The 17,433-nt window shown below is 57.1% G+C and overlaps 1 protein-coding gene across 1 annotated transcript in view; it reads right to left on the bottom strand.

Annotated features, from left to right (window-relative positions):
- Positions 1-17,433, bottom strand: part of LOC137457954 (zinc finger protein 420-like) — a 60,930-nt gene that overhangs the window by 4,526 nt on the left and 38,971 nt on the right. Inside the window, exon 2 of the mRNA XM_068169704.1 lies at positions 16,382-16,395. Within this exon, the coding sequence (XP_068025805.1) occupies positions 16,382-16,395 (14 nt within the window). The remainder of the gene's footprint in view (positions 1-16,381; positions 16,396-17,433) is intronic.

Below are 17,433 nucleotides of genomic sequence, written 5' to 3'. Positions count from 1 at the left end.
GCTGCTGGAACACTGCAACAGGTTGCCCAGGGAGGGGCTTGAGGTCCTTGTAGTGAAGGATGCTTATGATCAGGATTGTGCCCCAAACATTTGGGTAGGATATATTTCTGTATGTGTTAACCCTCCTTTGTCCCCCCTCCTTTCTGGAGGCAGCAGAGGGAATCCTGGCGCCACTGAGTCCAGGTAAACAGCCTACCTGGGCGTGGTCTCACCCCTGCAGTACTAGAGGCAGGCTATATGTTTGTTTCCCCGAGTATAGCATATACTCAGGCCATATTTGGTAGCTGGTAGTTCATTGGTTAATGTTTGCGTTGGCAACAGATGCTTATTGGGCCAGTATTCACTGGGGCAAATGGTAAATAGGGGTCGTTTGGCAAATGAGCCCCCCCACCTCGGTGTTGGAGCCTGTGTGTGCGTGCGTGCCAGCCAGTGCTTCGGGAGGCCTCGTGGTCCTTTTGCCACCGTCACCCAGCTGTGTGCGGTGCCGTGGACAGCACTCCATGGGATCAACCGCTGCGTGATCCATCGTAGGAGAAAACCTGGTAGACCGTGTGAACCAGCGCTGCTGACCTGCCACTGCCCCCCCTCTGAGCGAGGAATTTTGTATCCTGGGAGAGAACAGCAGAGCCACGCGGTGCGGCCACGCGGCCAGCGCCATTTCCTGCCTCCTTATTACGGCACATCCGTGCCACGTTGTCTGGATTATAAACATTACTGAGGAAAGACTCCACGAAGTTCTCAGCTTGTGAGTAAGCCAAGCCCTTTGTAGAGCTTCGTTTAGGATAGCGTTTATATTGCTCCGGGTGGAGGGTTGCCGGTCACTGACCAACCCCTCCCCCGCCACTCTCTGACTCAGTTTAGATTCTAAGTTCTGTGAATCATTTTGGTTTAAATGCCCATACATAACATTCTGTAAAGATAGTTCCACTAACCGAATATTGATACCTGTGAAGGGCGATTGTAAATACCCCGTTACAGAGTTTGTATATATATAAATAAACTTATATTTTTCGTTGATGGATCTGCCGTGCATTTCTGAGGGCATATCCACGACACTCCTAGCCCTGCAGATGTTCAAGGTGAGGCTGGACAGGGCTCTGGGCAACCTGAGCTAGTGCAGGATGTCGCTGCTGACTGCAGAGGGGCTTCAACTGCAGCACCTTTGCAGCTCCCTGACAACCCAAACCACCATAGGATTCTAGGAGTCTAAGTGCAGCCTCCAGGGAGAGCAGGAAAAAGATGAGGCAGAGGAGGACAAGGAAGAGGACAAGGAGGAGGAGAACCAAAATCCCTTCCAAATTCCTCCAAACCTCTGCCAAATTCCTGGAAAGCTCTTCCAGCTCTGCAGAGTTCATTCTGAAGAGAGCTGAGGGAGTTGCTAGGCTCAGGGATGTCTTGCACACTCTGCACAAATGCTCCAGAAGCTTTCCAAGTGCCCTCAAAACCAGCAGCACAGCTCTGCTGCCACACAATGCCACGCTGCAAGGGACCCCAAGGCTCAGCTGCTCCAACCTTGCCAGCTGACATTGGACTGGAAAGGAGCTGTCCCAGCCCCCTGCCAAGCTGAGCCTTCCAACTCTGCCCTGCAGGGGAATCCACCACTGCCCTGGGGAGATGATTCCAATGGCTGACTGGCAGGGAAAAGCTTTTGCCTCTGCAGGGCACTGTGCCACTTCAGCTCAACTCTTGCAGCAGCTCTTTGAAATCTGCCTTTGGAGCACCACAAACTCTGAAGCACTGCAGTGCAAAGCAGCTCAGCTTCAACTTCCAACTGCCTGAACTCTCACATTTTAAATTCAAGGCAGAGGCCAAGCTCACACCCAGCCCTTAAGCTCAAGAACCAGCAACTAAGGTCAGAGTCAGCTCCCAAGCACAAGAATCCAGATCAGAAATGCAAAACCAGCCCCCAGGCTCAGAGCCAGCTCCTAAGTTCACATCCAGGCCCCAAGCTCAAGAACTAGCAGCTAAGATCAGAACCACTTCCCAAGCTCACAGCCAGCCCCTGAGCTCAAGAACCAGCAATTAAGGTCAGAACACTTCCCAAGCTGAGAGCCACCTCCAGAGCTCACACCCAGGCCCCAAACTCACAAGCCACCAAACCAAACCAAACCAAACCAGGTTGGAAGAGACCTTCAAGATCATCACGTCCAACCCATCAACCAATCCAACCCACCCAAACAACTAACCCATGGCACCAAGTACCCCATCAAGTCTCCAAATAAGGTCAGAACCACAATAATAACCACAATAATAAGCAAATAAGGTCAGAACCACATTATAAGCTCAAGAGCCAGCCCCCAAGCTCAAAAGCCAGCCACTAAGGTCCAGAACCTAGATCAAAAGTGCAGACTCAGCTCCCAAGCCAGCAACTAAGGTCAGAATCACTTACCAAGCTGAAGAACCATCCCCTGACCTCAGAGACAGGCCCTGAGGTCAAGAACCACACCCCAAGCCCAGAGCCAGCAACTAAGCTCAAAACCCCTTTCCAAGCTCACACCCAGACCCCAAGCTCAAGAGCCAGAAAATAAAATCAGAACCACTTCCCAAGCTCCAGAACCAGCAGCTAAGGTCAGAACCACTTCCTAAGCTCACACCCAGACCCCACGCTCAAGAAACAGCTCCCAAGCCAGCAACTAAGGTCAGAACCATTTTCCAACCTCAGGAACCAGCCCCCAAGCTCCACTACCAGCAACAAAGGTCAGAGCCAAGCTCCAGAGCCAGCCCCCACAAGCTCAAGAGCCAGACAGAAAGGTCAGAACCACTTTGCAAGCTCAGAGCCAGTCCCTAAGCTCACACCCAGACCCCAAGCTCAAGAGCCAGAAAGTAAAATCAGCACCACTTCCCAAGCTCAAGAACCAGCAACTAAGGCCAGAACCAAGCTCCAGAGCCAGCAACCAAGGTCAGAGCCACTTTACAAGCTCAGGAACCAGGCCCTGACCTCAGAGACAGGCCCTGAGGTCAGGAACCACACCCCAAGCCCAGAGCCAGCAACTAAGGTCAAAACCCCTTTCCAAGCTCACACCCAGACCCAAAGCTGGAGAGCCAGAAAATAAAATCAGAACCACTTCCCAAGCTCAAGAACCAGCAGCTAAGGTCAGAACACTTCCAAGCTCAGAGCCAGCCCCCAAGCTCAGAACCACTTCCCAAGCTCACAGCCAGCCCCCAATTTCAAGAGCCAGCAACTAAGGTCAGAACCACTTCCCAAGCTCACACCCAGACCCCAAGCTCAAGAAACAGCTCCCAAGCCAGCAACTAAGGTCAGAACCCTTTCCAACCTCAGGAACCAGCTCCCAGGTTCCAGTACCAGCAACAAAGGTCAGAGCCAAGCTCCAGAGCCAGCCCCCACAAGCTCAAGAGCCAGACAGTAAGGTCAGAACCACTTTCCAAGCTCAGAGCCAGCCCCTAAGCTCACAGCCAGCCCCCAAGCTCAAGAACCAGTCCCTGACCTCAGAGACAGGCCCTGAGATCAAGAACCACACCCCAAGCCCAAAGCCAGCAACTAAGGTCAAAACCCCTTTCCAAGCTCACAACCAGACCCCAAGCTCAAGAGCCAGAAAGTAAAATCAGCACCACTTCCCAAGCTCAAGAGCCAGCAACTAAGGTCAGAACACTTGCCAAGCTCACAGCCAGGCCCCAACTTCAAGAACCAGCCCCCAAGCTCCAGAACCAGCAACTAACATCAGAACCACTTCCTAAGCTCACACCCAGACCCCAATCACAGTATCACAGTAGAACTTAGGTTGGAAAGGACCTCGAGGATCATCGAGTCCAACCTATCAACACAGACCCATGACTAGACCATGGCACCAAGTGCCACGTCCAATCTCCCCTTGAACGTCTCCAGGGACGGTAACTCAACCACCTCCCTGGGCAGCCCGTTCCAATGATGAATGACTCGCTCGGTGAAGAACTTCCTCCTCACCTCGAGTCTAAACCTCCCCTGGCACAGCTTGAGACTGTGTCCCCTTGATCTGGTGCTGCTTGCCTGGGAGAAGAGGCCAACCCCTTCCCGGCCACAACCACCCCTCAGGTAGTTGTAAAGGGCAATGAGGTCACCCCTGAGCCTCCTCTTCTCCAGGCTAAACAATCCCAGCTCCCTCAGCCTCTCCTCATAGGGCTGTGTTCAAGGCCTCTCCCCAGCCTTGTTGCCCTTCACTGGACATGTTCAAGTGTTTCGATGTCCTTCTTAAACTGAGGGGCCCAGAACTGGACACAGGACACAAGGTGTGGCCTAACCAAAGCAGAGTACAGGGGCACAATGACTTCCCTGCTCCTGCTGGCCACACTATTCCTAATGCAGGCCAGGATGCCATTGGCCCTCTTGGCCACCTGGGCACACTGCTGGCTCATATTCAGGTGGCTGTCGATCAGCACCCCCAGGTCCCTCTCTGTTTGGGAGCTCTCCAGCCACTCCGACCCCAGCCTATAGCTCTGCATGGGATTGCCGTAGCCAAAGTGCAGCACTCGGCACTTGGACTTGTTGAATGCCATCCCATTGGAATCTGCCCATCTGTCCAGTCTGTCGAGGTCCCTCTGCAAAAGGGGACTCTGCAAGCTCAAGAAACAGCTCCCAAGCCAGCAAGTAAGGTCAGAACCACTTTCCAACCTCAGGAACCAGCCCCCAAGCTCCAGTACCAACAACAAAGGTCAGAACCAAGCTCCAGAGCCAGGCCCCACAAGCTCAAGAGCCAGACAGAAAGGTCAGAACCACTTCCCAAGCTCAAGAACCAACCCCTGACCTCAGAGACAGGCCCTGAGGTCAGGAACCACACCCGAAGCCCAGAGCCAGCAACTAAGGTCAGAACCCCTTTCCAAGCTCACACCCAGATACCAAGCTGAAGAGCCAGAAAATAACATCAGAACCACTTCCCAAGCCCACTCCCAGGCCCCCAGGCTCAGAGCCAGTGTCACAACTTTGCTTATTTCAAGTTCCCTTCATTGCACTTCTGCTAAGTGTCCAAATTGAAGCATTCAGAGAATGCTTTGGACTGGAAGGGACCCCAAAGAGCAGACAGCTCCAACCCCCTGCCATGCCCACAGACACCTTCCACCACACCAGGCTGCTCAAGCCCTCATCCAACCTCACCCTCAGCACCTCCAGGGAAGGGGCAGCCAGCACCTCCCTGGCCAACCTGCTCCAGGCTCTCACCACCCCCACTCCAAACTATTGCCTCCCAAGCTCCACTCCAAATCTGCCCTCCTCAACCTTCAATCCAGTCCCCCTCAGCCCATCACTCCCAGCCCCTCACCAAAGTCCCTCCACCGCTCTCCTGCAGCCCCCAGCAGCTACCACAAGGCTGCTCCAACCTCTCCCCACAGCCTTATCCTCTCCACCCTCCACAGACACAACTCTCACAGCCAATCCCCACAGGGGAGCTGCCACAGCCCTCCCACCACCCCCATTACCTCCAACACACCCCCTCCAACAGCTCAACCTCCTGCCCCTCTTGGGGGCACCACAGCTGCACACAGCACTCCAGCTGGCAGCACACAATGCTGCCAGCACAAAAACCATTGCAGCAAAAGCCTCAACCTGTGCTCAGCTGCCAAACCAAAGGGACCTCAACTTGGCCACAAGAGGAAGGACCAAACTCAGCCAAGACACTGATCCAACACCCAAGGCTGCACAAAACAACCAGCAACAGCTTCCAGCAACAGCAGACCTGCAGCTGGGCTGCAAAGCTCTGCAGAAGAAAACCACTCCAGAAGGGCTCCAGGGCCCCAGGGATTGCAAAGCCCAGGCTCTCACTCTCCTCCTGCACAAGGAAAGCTTCACTTGCCCACAAGAAGCCAAACACTTCCCCACACCAAGCCATCCACACCACTTGACTTTCAACCTCCTTCAAGCCCTTGCCTGGCAGCACCACTTCCTCAGCCCACAGCTCCAGCAACACCACAAGGCCTTGAAGGCTCTCCTGCACTCCACACCTCTCAGCCACACCCACACCCCTTGGCCACCCACAACCCAACAAGCTTCCTGCTCACCACTTCTCTTCCCAAGCCTCACCTCCCTTGGGCCCTCTCAGCACACCACCAACTAACCCCAAAAGGCTCCAGCTGACAGCACTGCTTGCAAGAATCCCAGGCACTTCCAAGGGCAGACTATGAGCCCAGAGGCAAAACCCAAACCTTTCCCCTCTCCACAGGACTCTCTCCCATTTCCCATTCTTCCCAGCACCTCCAGCACCTAAGATGCATTTGCTCTGGGGCAGCTTCCTCACACAGCCACACAATTGCCTGGCCTGCAAAAGACCTCTCTCAGCACTGAGGCCAACTGCCAGCCCCAACACCACCAGGGACACCAAACCATGGCCCCATGGTCACACCTTGCTGCAACACCTCCAGCCATGGCCACTCCACTGCCTCCCTGGGCAGCCTCTGCCAGGCCCTGACCACTCTGGCACCAAACTCATTCCTCCTCCTCTCCAACCTAAGCCTCCCCTGCCACAATTTCAGGCCACTTCCTCTCCTACCACCTGAGACTAGGCACAAGACCCCAACCCCCAGCTCACTGCAGCCTCCTTGCAGGGAGCTCCAGAGGCCAAGAGGTCTCCCCTCAGCCTCCTCTTCTCCACACTAAACACCCACAGCTCCCTCACCTGCTCCTCTCAGCCCTGCTCTCCAGACCCTTCCCCACCTTTCTTGCCCTTCTCTGCACCTGCTCCAGACCCTCAAAGTCCGTGGAGTCAGGGGCCAAAACTGACCCCAGCATTCCAGGGGTGGCCTCCCCAGGGCCCAGGACAGGAGGACAATCCCTGCCCTGGCCCTGCTGGACACAGCACTGCTGAGACTTGCAGAGCACTGCAATTGCTTTGCTCACTTGCAGCAATCACTTCCTTCCCTTCCCAGCTCATTGCACAGCAAACAGCAGCAAGGGAATTGCTTTGTCTTCTGCTGAAGATCCTCCAAGGAAGCTGCAGGACTTCTCACCACCAAAACCATAAACAACAGGCTGCCCCCAGCCCAAGCCAAACCTTTCAGTCCAAGTCAATGCACTTCCTCAGCCACAAGCAGACACTCAACAGCTCAGCCTCATTTGGTTGCCTGCCAGCAAGCATTTCCCCAGAGGCAGAGCAGCTGCAGCACAGCAGTCTGCTTCTGACCATGCTTCCTGCCAGCACAGCTGACAAAAGCTCTGCACAGCTCTCAGCCTGCAGCCACACAGCAAAAGCTCCTCGTGCCCTGAGCCTTCCTGTGCTCAGGAGGCCTGCAGAGAAACTGAGAACCACTCTGCAACCCCCCAGGGAATCTTTGTGCCTCAAGAGATTGCAGAGCACAGAGGCCTTGGAGGGGTGCTCTGGGCAGGGGGGCTGTGGGTTTGGGGTGATTCTGACACCTCCTTAACCTCTCTGCCCAGCTCTGCAGAAGGCCCAGCACCAGGGGCAGGCATTGTGCTTCCAGCCCAAGGGCTGAGGCAGGAGCACCCCTGGCTGCTGGCCCAGCACAGCCAGATGCAGGCACTGGCAGTCTGGTGGGGGATAAAGCCCTGAACCCCCCAAACAGCCTCCCCCAACTACCTGTGCGACCCCAGGCAGCCCATGCTGCACCCTGCCACAAGCAGGAGGAGCCCAAAATGCCCCCAGGGAAACCAAAATAGCAGACTGAGAGCTAAAATGCCTCCCTGGCACCCTCAGTTACCTCCCTGCACCCCAAAGCTATCCCAAAGGAACCAACAAGGGTCCCCAACACCCAGGCAGCAGGAAAGGACTCCCCCACCCCCAAGGGACCCAGCACTGGGGGGTGTGGGGGGGGTGTAGAGGGATTCTGGGGGGCTGGGCCCATGGCAGTGCCATTTGGGACCCTGCCTGACCTGGGGGCAAAGAAGACTTGGGGGGCAGCAACATTTGGGGACCCTCCTGTTCTTCCCTCCCCACTCCAGCTGGGCACTCCTCCAGTGCCACCCAAGCTGGGGACCCCACTTCCCTGGGGGTACCCCCCCACACCTCCTGGCCTCTTCTCACCAGTAGCCTTTCTCTCCAAATGGGGGCTCCTGCCCAGGAGGCCACCCCAGCCCCAAGCCCTGGGCTCACAGACCAGGCCAGGCCAGGCTCTGAGGTGCTCTATGGCCAAGTCAAGCTGAGTCCAGCACCAAGCCACTGCTGGACCCCCCTGGACTCTTCCTTGGACACCCCCAGCAAGGGCAGCACTCAAGGAGATGTCCTGCAGCTTGTGCAGGGATGAGAGCAGCTGAGGAGAGAGGGAAGAAGGCAAAGAGAGGGCAGAGAATGACCAGCAGAGAGCTCAGCACCACCCCAGGCTCCCATCCAGGCTGCCAAGGTGCTGCTGGGCACCCACCGGGCTTGGCTGGGGGCAGGGCACCACTGCCAGCTGCAAGTAGCCAAAGGGGCAAGCTGGGCACACTGGGCACAGAGGCTTAGCTTCCTGAGGGCAGGGACAAAAGGCAGAGCCCAGCTGGGGGACACAGAGAGGCCTGCAGAGAGATGGACACAGCCCTGTGCCCGAGGGCAGGCAGAGGCACCCCTGGCACAAGGGCACAGCAGAGCCCCACAGGAAGGGGCTGGGGGGCACAGAGGCCTTGGATGCCACCACCCCCAGCACAGCCAAACCGCCCCACAGCTGACACCAGCCCCAGGCGCTCCCAAGCTCAGGCTCAGCACAGCACCCACGCCTGACACCCCCACGGCACCCAGCACACAGCCTGCCCACAGCTCCCCCCCGCGCCTGGCCCTCAGCCCAGCCGCTGCCCTTCAGCACAGCAGCCGCCCGGCACCTGCCAGCACAAAGCCTCCAAACCCCCAGGGCTCCCCCACACACCCCCACAGCAGCCTCTGCTGCAAGCCACACCCCACGCTCACCACCACCTCTCCTGCACACAGCAGCCCCCACAGCGCCGCTGCCACCTCAGCTCTGCTGCCAGCCCAGCCCCCAGCACAGGGACACAGGGACACAGGGCCAGGGACAGCCCCTGCAGCCCACCAATGTCTCCGCCTGCAACCCAGCAGCAGCCAAAGGGGGCCTGCAGCTGCCCCCACCAGGGGGAGGCAGCAGCACGGCACCACAAGGAACCCCCAAACACACACACCCCGACCCAGCCCCACACACAGCTCCACACAACCGCGCCCACCCCCTCGCACCACCCCACCACTCCCCACTCCAAGCCTCACCACCCCGACCCACACCACACCCACACACAGCCTCCCTCACCGCCAACAACTCCTACCACCAAACCCACACAGCCCCACGGGCTCCTCACCAGCCCCTCACACGCCCCTCTCCGACCCCAAGCCCCCACCCAACCTCACACACGCCCCCACAACTCCACAGCCCCCAACAACCACCCCCCACAGCCCCACCCACACCAGCCCCACACCTCACCGAGCCCTCCTCAAGCCCAGCTCCACGACACAGCCCTCAGCCCCAGGCCATCCCAATGCCAACCCCACGAGCCGCTCCCCCAAGCCCCAAGGGATCCCCACCCCAGCAGCCCCAACTCTGCCCCGCGCCTGCTCACACCTACCCCACAGCCCAGGCCAAAGGGGCGCACAGCAGCAGGAAGAGGAAGGACGAAGAGCTCGGAGCAGAGGCAGCTGCCGACTGCCGTCCCCTGCAGCCTCCTGGCAGCCTGGGCGAGCAGAGAGCGATGCAATGGAGACCCCGAACCGCCCACGTTGCAGCCCAGCCCAGGCGGGGGCTGGGGCCGCAGACGAAGCCCCGCCCACGGCCGGGCAGCCGCAGCCAATCACAGACGCCGGATTACCCCAACCACTCCTCCAAGTCCCAGCGGGGAGCTGTGGCCCTGCCTCCGCGCGGGGCATGCCGGGAGGTGCAGCTCTCAGCCAGGGCGGCGCCGTCTGGGCTGAGCTGCGCTGCGGGGGCAGGGCTGGGGCACAGCAGCTCCGCAACAGCTCTGACCCAGCAGCTGCGCACAGCTCCCAGGAGCTTTGGCTCAGCTCGGAAAGGTTGCACAGAGGTCTCCAGGAGCTCCGGAGGATTTTTTTCGCTGAGGATTCTCTGCAGGGTTGGGAATCCAAAACCTCCTCCCAGCCTCTCCCAAACTCTTGCAAAGAGATTTCGATGCCTCCCGAGGGGGCTTGGGGCAGCTCCAGGGGATCTGAACGGCTCGGGAAGAGTTTTTCTGTCGCCTTCCAGAGTTTCCAGCAGGTGCTGAGGACTTTTCCGGCAGTTTTCAGCCTTTTGCAGCATTTCTGAAGGATGTTGAAGACTGCAAGAAGCCAGAGCCTGGCTGAGAGCTCTGCAGAATCAGTTTGCAGGAGCTTGGCAGCCATGGGGATGAGGTTCTGGAATTGGTTTGGATTCCTTTTGGCACTTTTAATCATTTCCCGAAGCTCTGTGGATAATTTCCAGCCCCTTTTCCTTCCTTTTGAAGCTATTTTCCTCATTTTGGGCTGATTTTAATGGGTTTTGGGGAGATTTTGCTTAGTCTCAGGCATTTTGAATGATTTTTGAAGATAGCTTGAGTATTTTAATCTCCTTTTTCAGGCCTTTTCAATGATTTTTTTGAGATGTTTAGACCATTTTTAGGATTTTTCTAATGATTTTTGAGGTATTTTCATTATTCCCAGGCCCTTTCAATGATTTTTGAAGTGTTCTTACTCATTTCAGACCCTTTTAGTGAGTTTTTGAAGACATTTTGATTATTTTTGTGCATATTTGATGTTTTCCTACAAGATTTTGATTCTTTTCAGGCCCTTTGAATGATCTTCAGAGAGATTTGGATCATGTTTAAGTCATTTTTTACAAAGCATTTTGAGTGCCCAAGAAAACTCCTTCAAATCCTCAAGTCTTCAAACAGAGCTTTTGAAGCATCTTTAGGGAGGTTTAGGAGGTTCTAATAGTTTGGGAAATGTTAAAATCTTCTCCAAGTGCTGAAACAGGAATCCAGAGGCACAAAGCTGTCAGCTCCCTTGAGCTGCAGCTATAGAATTTGGGGGGTTTGAGAGGTGAAGCATCAGGACTGTGGAACCTGCTGCTCCTGGCAGAGTTGATCCAATCAGAGAAGAGTTTGGGTTGGGGAAACCCCAAATTCAGCTGGCAGCTGTTGGCAGGAGGAACATTGCCGTGCTCGAAGCAGAGCCTTTGAACTGCAGCTGAGGGTTCAGAGCTGCCTTAGGAGGAGACTTGAGCCCTGGGGATGTATCCCAATGGGAGTTGGGTTCTCAGCCCTTGAGTGCTGCTGGTTTGCCACAGGGTTTCACAGACAGACTCCCTAAGGTTGGAAAAGACCTCCAAGATCATCAAGTCCAACCTTCTACCCACATCTCCATGACCACCAGACCATGTCCCAGAGTGCCACCTCTACTCATTTCTTGAATAAATCCAGGGACAGTGACTCTCCCACCCCCCTGGGCAGCCTGCTCCAATGCCTGAGCACTCTTGAAGCAAAGAAATTTTTCCTCCTCTCCAACCTAAATCTCCCCTGGTACAATTTCAGGGCATTTCCTCTTGTCCTGTCATTGGTTACTTGGGAGAAGAGGCCAATATTGGCCTCACTCTGATCTCCTGTCAGGTACATGTAAAGATCAATGAAGTCTCCTCTCATCCTTCTCCTCTTCAGAATAAGCAATCCCAGCTCCCTCAGCCTCTCCTCACCAGACCTGCTCTCCAATCTCCTCACCAGCTTTGCTGCCCTTCTCTCTCCCTGCTCCAGCACCTTAGTGACTTTCTCATACTGTGATGCCCAAAACCAAACACAGCACTTGAGATGCAGTCTCACCAGTGCTGGCTCCAGAGAGACAATCACTCACTGCTGGTCACAGCCCTTCTGATCCAGGCCAGGATAGTGGAGGTCTTCCTAACCACCTGGGTACACACTGGCTCATGCTCAGCTGGCTGTCTACCAACACCCCCAGGCCCTTTTCTGCTGGGCAGTTTCCAGCCACGCTGCCCCAAGCCTGCAGCCTTCACGGGGTGGTTGTGATGCTAGCACAAGAGCCAGTGCTTGGCCTTATTAAACCTTCTGGAACTGACCTTAGCCCAGCAGTCCAACCTATCCAGACCTCTCTGCAGAGGCTTCCTACCCTGCAGCAGATCAACACTCCCACTTCATGTTGTCTGCACCTTGCTCACTCTTTAATTGCTTGCTGTTTATGTGGCAGAAGATGCAGTCAGAAATCACCTGGAGTACCACCACCACCAGGGTTTGTCTAGTGAACATTGAAAGGCTTAGAAAATACAGACCAGGGGGAAAAAAAACCCAAACCAACAAGAACACACCTAACAAACACTAAGATGAGCATTAAAACTCCAGTTGAGTTATAGCCACCCTGGGTTTCAAATGTTCCCATGAGCAATCATAGAATCGGTTCTGGGAGCTCTGTGCTTTGCCTTGGCAGGGAGGTGAGGGAGACAAATATCTGCTGCTCAGCACTGACTAGGTCCAGCCCATGGCTGTGGTCATTGCATCATAGTATCAGTCAGGGTTGGAAGGGACCACAAGGAGCATCTAGTTCCACCCCCCCCTGCCATGGGCAGGGACACCCCACACTAGATCAGGCTGCCCCGAGCCTCATCCATCCTTGGCTTAAACACCTCCAGGGACAGGGCCTCAACCACCTCCCTGGACAACCCATTCCAGGGCTTCACCACTCTCATGGGGAAGAACTTCCTCCTCACCTCCAGCCTGAATCTCCCCACCTCCAGCTTCATTCCATTCCCCCTAGTCCTATCACTCCCTGAGATCCTGAGCAGTCCCTCCCCAGCCTTCCTGTAGGCCCCCTGCAGATACTGGAAGGCCACAATGTGGTCACCTGGGAGCCTTCTCTTCTCCAGACTGAACAGCCCCAATTCCTTCAGTCTGTCCTCATAGGAGCGGTGCTCCAGACCTCTGATCATTTTTGTCGCCCTTCTCTGGACACCTTCCAGCACCTCCACATCCCTCTTGGAATAGGGGCTCCAGAACTGGACACAGTACTCCAGGTGGGGTCTCCCCAGAGCTGAGCAGAGGGGGAGGATCACCTCCCTTGCCCTGCTGGCCACACTTCTCCTGATGCAGCCCAGGATCTGATTGGCTTTGTGGGCTGCAAGTGCACACTGAGAGCTCCTGGTGAGCTTCTCCTCCACCAGCACCCCCAAGTCTCTCTCCTCAGGGCTGCTTTCCAGCCAGTCACTGCCCAGCCTGCATTTGTGCCTGGGATTGCCTCGACCCAGATGCAGGACCTTGCCCTTGGTCTTGTTGAACCTCCTGAGGTTGGCTTGTGCCCACCTCTCCAGCCTGTCCAGGTCCCTCTGGATGGCCTCCCTTCCCTCCAGCGTGTCTGCTGCACCACACAGCTTGGTGTCAGACAGCTTGGGGTCATTGCATCATAGACTGCTGGGATGGTAGGGGCTGGAAAGGACCTCTGGAGAGGAGGTTCAATCCCCCTGCCAGAACAGGATCCCCTGGGGCAGGTCCCACAGGAACACATCCGGATGGCTCTGGAAGCTCTCCGGCAAGGGGCACTGCAGGGCCTCTCTGGGCAGCCTGCTGCAGGGCTCCAGCACCCTTCCAGCCAAGAAGTTTCTCCCCATGGTGAGGTGGAGCTTGCTGTGTCCCAGCTTGCATCCATTACCCCTTGTCCTGTCCCAGGACACTATTACAGAGAGCCTGGCACCACCTTCTTGACAGCCACCTGGATGTTTTTCCAGGCCTGGCCCTTCCCAGCCTAAAGGAGTAAGAATCACAGAGTGCCTGTGGCTGGAGAAGACCTTTCAGGTGCAGGTCAGCCATGCCCTGACCCTGGCACTGTGCCAGAGCTGAAGAGGTCCTTTGGTCAATAGTATTTTGTTGTGGGCTGAGGACCATAGAGAAGATTCCTCCAGCAGTGCCAGAGAGCAGCAAGGGGCTGGGCAGTGGCCAGAGGGTGGGCACAGGACATGGTGAATTGTTCTGCCATCCCATAATCCCTGCAGCTGCCCTGGAAGCAGAATGCACAGCCAGCTCCTCCCCTCTGCTCCCTCATCTCTCCCCTGGCTGGGTGGCAGCTGTTGGCTCTCCTGGTTTGTGGGGGAGGGATAGGGGAGGGATAGGGGAGGGATAGGGGAGGGATAGGAGAGGGATAGGAGAGGGATAGGAGAGGGAGGGGAGAGGATTAACCAGGTTGGAAGAGCCCTTTGAGATCATCAAGTCCAACCTCTCACCCAGCACCATCTGATCAACTAAACCATGGCACCAAGTGCCTCATCCAGGCTCTTCCTAAGCACCTCCAGGGATGGAGACTCCACCACCTCCCTGGGCAGCACATTCCCATGGCCAAACTCTCCCTCTATGAAGAACTTCTTCCTAACATCCAGCCTAAACCTCCCCTGGCACAGCTTGAGACTGTGCCCTCTTGTTCTGGCTGCCTGGGAGAAGAGACCAACCCCCACCTGGCTACAGCCTCCCTTCAGGGAGTTGTAGACAGCAATGAGGTCTGCCCTGAGCCTCCTCTTCTCCAGGCTCAGCAACCCCAGAGCTTCCTCAGCCTCTCCTCCCAGGGCTGTGCTCCACCCCCAGTGCCAGTGCCAGCCCCGCCTGGTGCTGAGTGCGGGCAGCAGGGCTGGGATGAGAGTTGCACTCTGGACCCCGTCCCTCCCGGCCGCTCTCCGACACCTCACCGCCCCCCCCCATTGCTGTCCCAATGCACATCCTGCACAGCACAGACTGCAAACAGCCAAGAGCTTCAGGAGCCAACCCCGCGGCCCCCAGCCCCGCCGGCACCCCCCTGCCCCTGGCCAAAGCCAAACAGAACAATTCCTCACACTCCCCAATCCTGCCCCAGCCCCACGGAGCCCCCTGCCCCCCGCGCCCCTCCCGACCCCCAACTCCACACACGCCCCCGGCAGCCCCACGCAGCCAGAGCCTTCCCCGCTGCGCTGCCGCCGCCCTCAGCGCTCCCCGGCCCCCTCAGCCCCTCCCGCCCCGCCGCAGCTCACCAGCCGGCAGCTGCCGCTCGCCCGCCAGCACCTCCGGCACTTCTCCAGCCCCTTCCTGTGGGGCTCTGCTGTGCCCTTGTGCCAGGGGTGCCTCTGCCTGCCCTCGGGCACAGGGCTGTGTCCATCTCTCTGCAGGCCTCTCTGTGTCCCCCAGCTGGGCTCTGCCTTTTGTCCCTGCCCTCAGGAAGCTAAGCCTCTGTGCCCAGTGTGCCCAGCTTGCCCCTTTGGCTACTTGCAGCTGGCAGTGGTGCCCTGCCCCCAGCCAAGCCCGGTGGGTGCCCAGCAGCGCCTTGGCAGCCTGGATGGGAGCCTGGGGTGGTGCTGAGCTCTCTGCTGGTCATTCTCTGCCCTCTCTTTGCCTTCTCCCCTCTCTCCTCAGCTGCTCTCATCCCTGCACAAGCTGCAGGACACCTCCTTGAGCACTGCCCTTACTGGGGAGGTCCAAGGAAGGGTCCAGGGGGGTGCAGCAGTGGCTTGGTGCTGGACTCAGCTTGGCCATAGAGCACCTCAGAGCCTGGCCTGGCCTGGTCTGTGAGCCCAGGGCTTGGGGCTGGGGTGGCCTCCTGGGCAGGAGCCCCCATTTGGAGAGAAAGGCTACTGGTGAGAGGAGGCCAGGAGGTGGGGGGGGTACCCCCAGGGCAATGGGGTCCCCAACTTGGGTGGCACTGGAGGAGTGCCCAGCTGGAGTGGGGAGGGAAGAACAGGAGGGTCCCAAAATGTTGCTGCCCCCCAAGTCTTCTTGCCCCCAGGTCAGGCAGGGTCCCAAATGGCACTGCCATGGGCCCAGCCCCCCAGAATCCCTCTACAGTCCCCCCCAGTGCTGGGTCACTTGGGGGTTGGGGAGTTCCTTTCCTGCTGCCTGGGTGTTGGGGACCATTGTTGGTTCCTTTGGGATAGCTTTGGGGTGCAGGGAGGTAACTGAGGGTCCCAGGGAGGCATTTTGAGCTCTCAGGCTGCTGTTGTGGTTTCCCTGGGGGCATTTTGGGCTCCTCCTGCTTGTGGCAGGGTGCAGCATGGGCTGCCTGGGGTCGCACAGGGAGCTGGGGGAGGCTGTTTGGGGGTTCAGGGCTTTATCCCCCCCCAGACTGCCAATGCCTGAATCTGGATTTGGAGTGGAGTTTAGGAGGAAATTGTTTGGAGTGGGGGTGGTGAGAGCCTAGAGCAGGTTGGCCAGGGAGGTGCTGGCTGCCCCCTCCCTGGAGGTGCTGAGGGTGAGGTTGGATGAGGGCTTGAGCAGCCTGGTGTGGTGGAAGGTGTCTGTGGGCATGGCAGGGGGTTGGAGCTGTCTGATCTTTGGGGTCCATTCCAGCCCAAAGCATTCTCTGGCTGCTTCAATTTGGACACTTAGCAGAAGTGCAATGAAGGGAACTTGAAATAAGCAAAGTTGTGAAACTGGCTCTGAGCCTGGGGGCTGGGTGTGAGCTTGGGAAGTGGTTCTGATGTTATTTTCTGGCTCTTGTGGGGGCTGGCTCTGGAGCTTGGTTCTGAGCTTTGTTGCTGGTACTGGAACCTGGGAGCTGGTTCCTGAGGTTGGAAAGGGTTCTGACCTTAGTTGCTGGCTTGGGAGCTGTTTCGTAAGCGTGGGGTCTGGGTGTGAGCTTGGAAAGGGGTTCTGACCTTAGTTGCTGGCTCTGGGCTTTGGGTGTGGTTCCTGACCTCAGGGCCTGTCTTTGAGGTCAGGGCCTGGTTCCTGAGCTTGTAAATGGCTCTGACCTTGGTTGCTGGCTCTGGAGCTTGGTTCTGGCCTTTGTTGCTGGTACTGGAGCTTAGGGGCTGGCTCTTGAACTTGGGGGATGGCTGTGAGCTTGGGAATTGTTCTGACCTTAGTTGCTGGCTCTGAGCTCAGGGGCAGGCTCTTGAGCTTGGGAAGTGGTTCTGAGCTTGGGGGCTGGCTCTGATCTTGGGAGCTGAGTCTGCACTTTTGGTTTAGGTTGCTTGGGGGCTGGTTCTGGAGCTTAGGGGCTGGCTGTGAGCTTGGGAAGTATTCTGACCTTAGTTGCTGGCTCTGAGCTCAGGGGCAGGCTCTTGAGCTTGGGAAGTGGTTCTGATTTTATTTTCTGGGTGTGAGCTTGGGGTCTGGGTGTGAGCTTGGAAAGGGGTTCTGACCTTAGTTGCTGGCTCTGGGATTGGGGTGTGGTTCCTGACCTCAGGGCCTGTCTCTGAGGTCAGGGGCTGGTTCTTGAGCTTGGGGGCTGGTTGTCAGCTTAGGGGCTGGCTCTGAGCTTGGAAAGTAGTTCTGACCTTACTGTCTGGCTCTTGAGCTTGTGGGGCCTGGCTCTGGAGCTTGGTTCTGACCTTTGTTGCTGGTACTGGAGCCTGGTGGCTGATTCCTGAGCTTGGAAAGGGTTTTGACATTAGGTGCTGGCTTGGGAGCTTGGGAGCTGTTTCTTGATCTTGGGGGCTGGGTGTGAGCTTGGGAAGTGGTTGTGGTCTTAGTTGCTGGTTCTGAGCTTGGGAGCTGAGTCTGCACTGTTGATCTAGGTTCTGAAGCTTGGGTGCTGGTTCTTGAGCTTAGGAAGTGGTTCTGACCTTAGTTGCTGGCTCTGGAGCTTGGGGGCTGGG

The sequence above is a fragment of the Melanerpes formicivorus genome, unplaced genomic scaffold (assembly GCF_026170545.1).
Source record: "Melanerpes formicivorus ecotype bairdi unplaced genomic scaffold, bMelFor1.0.p_v2 SCAF_214, whole genome shotgun sequence".
Classification (NCBI taxonomy): Eukaryota; Metazoa; Chordata; class Aves; order Piciformes; family Picidae; genus Melanerpes; species Melanerpes formicivorus.
The sequence above is the reverse complement of the archived record's forward strand: the minus strand, read 5'-3'. Positions and strand labels throughout refer to the sequence as shown.